Source organism: Lathyrus oleraceus, chromosome 3 (genome assembly GCF_024323335.1).
Source record: "Lathyrus oleraceus cultivar Zhongwan6 chromosome 3, CAAS_Psat_ZW6_1.0, whole genome shotgun sequence".
In the NCBI taxonomy this organism is placed as follows: Eukaryota; Viridiplantae; Streptophyta; class Magnoliopsida; order Fabales; family Fabaceae; genus Lathyrus; species Lathyrus oleraceus.
The window spans coordinates 455,733,984-455,738,435 of NC_066581.1; the positions used below are offsets into that span (position 1 = coordinate 455,733,984).

At 34.2% G+C, this 4,452-nt stretch overlaps 1 protein-coding gene across 2 annotated transcripts; it reads left to right on the plus strand.

The window, feature by feature from the left end:
• The first annotated feature begins 1,501 nt into the window (after nt 1–1,501).
• On the plus strand, nt 1,502–4,073 carry LOC127128149 (F-box/kelch-repeat protein At3g27150). 2 transcript variants are annotated; one of them, XM_051057397.1, is made up of 2 exons: nt 1,502–2,028; nt 2,445–4,073. In XM_051057397.1, exon 2 carries the CDS (start codon nt 2,523–2,525, stop codon nt 3,744–3,746), a length of 1,224 nt encoding a protein of 407 aa, XP_050913354.1. In that variant the 5' UTR covers nt 1,502–2,028; nt 2,445–2,522; the 3' UTR covers nt 3,747–4,073. The 2 variants fall into 2 exon arrangements, with proteins under 2 accessions (XP_050913354.1, XP_050913355.1); XM_051057398.1 differs by having other exon boundaries at nt 1,502–2,001.
• The last annotated feature ends 379 nt before the right edge of the window (nt 4,074–4,452 follow it).

The following is a 4,452-nucleotide window of genomic DNA, read 5'->3' on the forward strand; positions in this document are numbered from 1 at the left end:
TTTGGATTAAAAATCATTAGAGTTTCACTTTTTCTATATTTAAAGACTCTTGGGAGTGACTGTTAGGATTATCTTTGATTTAATAAAATTCAGTATTTTCTTTATCTGTTGGATTCCAGAGTTTATCTAATAGGTCTTGCACTTGCAATCCTATGTTCTCATTCTAGGTTTAGAGCTTGCTAATCCCTAGTGTTTTTGACTGCGTCAAAAATAAAGGAAAGTTCAGAAGATAAAATCAACGGTTGAGATCAACCTCGAGATCGCAACAACACTCGAGTACACTTGAGTACTCTAAGCGGCATCACCACTTCCTACCATAGGAACTTGCAGTCATGTGTAAGGTTGATGCTGCAAAATATTTTAGTGACAAGACAAACATTTAATGCGCATGTTCTCGAGACAACCTACTCTCACTCATCATACTTTTCTGCTTCCCTTTTCCTAAGTCGAAGAGCTACCTACGAAACTCATGTTGGCGATGAAGAGTGGCCCAAATAATACAATCTTCGCTTCACTAATGATAACAAGGATTTGGTGGACAACTATTTCATGTTTGCCAAAGACCCAAGAGAGCAGTCCCAATCACAAGGAGTCCAACCAGGAACCTCATCACGGGAAGCTAGTCAGCAGGTGGAGCCTCGTCAAGGAGTCGGGCACCTGATCCCAACTGCTCACGCATCGACTACTATTAGATGTGATTGGATAACTCCCCACGCGACATATCAGATTGGACATTCAGTTTTAACCGTTTACCATGTATAAACCCTGCCACACGCCATATTGAAGATATTATCTCACTCTTACTCTTACATACTGCATCTCTCTAAGTTCACTAGTTTGAACATTGGAGTATACATTAACCTTGTATGTCCTCCTCGCTCCACCACACTGAAGACTCATGCTAGAATACAAGAAGAATTTACTCTCTCTACATCCCCTATATCTCATTCCACCATGAAAATATTTCTATTATTATTATTATTATTATTATTATTTCATTTTGAATGTATTTCATTGTATTTATGATTTTTCAAGTTGAGGCAGAAGATGTGTTAAAAAATGCCTTATTTAAAAAATCAAATTCCTGTTTGAAATACAATTTAAATATGATATTGAAATTTAGGAAAAAAAAAATAAAAGTGGAAAATCATATTTCTATATACACTATGTTGATATTGAATTTTGTGTCTTAGGAATATATTTAAAAGACAAACACATGATGGAAAACTTAAAAGAATCAATGGAGAGAGAAGAACCTAATGTGTGTCACTTTCTCCTTCCTTATACTATTTTTTAACATTCTTTTTTCTTTCATATTGGACTGCTGTAGCATCATCACCACCTCACTCACTCCATCAAACCACACTTGTCCCTCCTCTCTCACTATTTAATAATACTATGCTAATAGTGCGCTTAATAATAATAATAATAATAATAATAATAATAATAATAATAATAATAATAATAATAATAATAATAATATACACAACATACACAAAACTAAGCATATACTAATTTAATCATATGTTTTCCAGCAAATTGTGGTTGTCTCCAATGTTAGATCTCTCTTCACTTCACTCACTCTCTGCAACTTCACATGTTTTTATTATTTTTGAAACTTTGAACAAACAACAACAACCTTAATTATTTGTTCAACACCAACGTCTTTTTTCTCTATGTTTTGATTACATATTTTGTAACGTTTTTTACTCTATTTACTACCATCTTTGACTTGGCTTCTTCCTTTGCAACTGCTTTTTCTTTTCTCTTTCTTTTTATTATTATTATTATATATATAGCTTTGCCTTATGGGCGTTTCTCTTCTCTATTCTTCATTGCAGCCTTTTTCTTTGTTCTTTTGAATACATATTTCCACACAAAAAAAAACTTTGTTTTTCTCATCAAAATCAGTTTCTATTATGTTTTATTCCTGTGAATTCTGATTAACCTATCTCAGGATGTGATGGCTTTTGGTTTCTGTGCTTGGAGTTTCTTCATCTGGTTAGGCAGCTTCTTTTTCTTATATAGGTGTGAGAATGAATAAATTCTTAGAGATTATATATCAATGATTATAGAACTGTCTTACATATCTTATTATTCATGTGAGATGATTTATTTGAGTTTGGTGATTGATTTTTAACATAGAATTTCAATCATGCTAGAAAAGAAAAACAAAACTTTGATTCTGTTTTGAAATAGTAATTATTATTATTAGCATATTTAAATTCCAAATACAGTCTTAGCCCTTGGCAGGGCTAAGACTGCTTACATCTATTCTGCTCATAGCCTATCTGATGCGAGACCGAGATCTGTTGTCTCTGCCTCGCCTCTGTTGTAACTTATGAACCTATGAAGGAGATTTTAGGTTTTCATTTTTGTTTGTGAGATAGAAATGCGTTGATGTTGATGCTGATTTTGTCTGAATTTTCTTTCTGATATCACAGGCAATTGATAATGAGGTGTTAAGAGGTTTTTGGAGAAGGAAGTTAAAAAAAAAAGCATTTTCTTGTGAATGGTCTATTATGACTAATAAAAAAGCATTACCAGTTCCAAATTTTGGTAGTGACTTTTGCATTAGTTACCATAATTCTTCGTCACAAAAGATGAGAATTATGGAAGTGTTACCACCCTCCGATGGCAACGGTTCCTCGACAAAAGAAGAACCTTTACCTCAGGATGCAGATTATAACCTTAGTCTCAGCGACGAGCTAGAGACATCGATCTTGGCGAGATTTCCAAGATCACAACACTGGAAACTATGTTTTCTAAACAAGAGATTCTTGAGTCTTATGAGAAGTGGCGAGATATACAAAATAAGGAAAGAGTTAGGACTCAAAGAACCTTCTGTGTTTATGTTAGCTAGCGGCGAAAGCAATTGGTGGGGTATGGATTGGCCTTTCATCTCAAGCAGGAAGTTACCAAGGATTCAATCAGATTACAGCTTTGAGTTTGGTGATAAAGAATCCTTTTGTGCAGGGTCGCAGTTATTGGTTTCGGGCAAAGAAATCGAGGGTGCTGTTATTTGGAGATATGATTCAGAAACTAATGAATGGTTCAAAGGTCCATTCATGATTAATCCAAGGTGTCTTTTTGCTTCAGCTAGTTCTGGTAATTACGCTTTCGTTGCAGGCGGCTTAGAAACAAACACTTATAGCGAAATATTGGATACTGCTGAGAAATATGATTCCAAAACCAAAATTTGGAAGCCTTTACCAAAGATGAATCAGAAGAGAAAATTCTGTTCTGGTTGTTTCATGGACAAGAGATTCTATGTTATTGGTGGACAGGATGAGAATACAAAGGATCTAACTTGTGGTGAGTTTTTCGATGAAAAGACAGGCACATGGAACTTGATTCCTGATATGTTGAAAGATTTTCCGGTTTCGGTTTCGCAGTCGCAGTCTCCGCCTCTTATAGCTGTTGTTAATAATGAGCTTTATACACTTGATGCTTCTTCTAATGAGTTGAAAGTTTATGTCAAAAGGATCAATAAGTGGAAGAAATTAGGTGTTGTTCCTGTGAGAGCCGATGAACAAGGTGGTTGGGGCATCGCTTTTAAGTCGCTTGGTGACGAGTTGCTTGTTATTGGCGCGCCTTCGGTGTCGAATAATGAACGCGCCTTGGCGATTTATACTTGTTGTCCTGATCCTGATGGTGACAAATTGAACTGGAAGCAAATTGAATGTGGGAGTGTTCAGCTTAATCATTTCATTAGGAATTGTGCTGTGATGCGGGGAAGTACTTGAAGGGTAACGTGCTGACAATTCAGATCGAAGACGTGTCTCTGTCAAAGTCTCATAGTCATAGAGGTTGACAGATGAAATCGAAGACGCGTTTGTGTCTATGTCAGAGGTTGACAGGTGAAGTTATTCCCAAAATAAAAGTTGGAGGATTTATTTAGTTTAATGTGGAGGTGCATTTAGATGAAAATTATGTGTTTCTTTTAATTTGATGTTTGTTTGTAATGTTTCATTTGGGGGTGTGTCTTTCTGACATAACTTGTTAGGAAGAATATGTTGTTTGTGAAGAAAATCAGATAATGATATTCTCAAATGCTAATTTTTCATCTATTATCTGATGTTTTGATTTGGTTGTTTATGTCATGTTTTAAAATTATGTTATAGAATAATAACCTAATTTGATCATTTGATTGAGTACTATTTATCAAAATGTTTTTAAGTAGTTTGCTCCCATTAGTTTTATTGTTAGAACTTTGAACAATAATGTATCCAACTAAAGAAGAAAGAAACTTGAACTATATATGCAATCTATATTTTTGTATTTTATTTAATATTTCTTTAAAAAATTAATTGGTCTGCACACATGCATTTTATTAAATTAGCATAAATCCAATTAAATAGTAATCTCTCAAATAACAGAGAAACACAATGAATTTGTATGTTTATGACTAAATTCTAACTTAAGAGTTCTAGTTAAATTGGAAGAGATTAC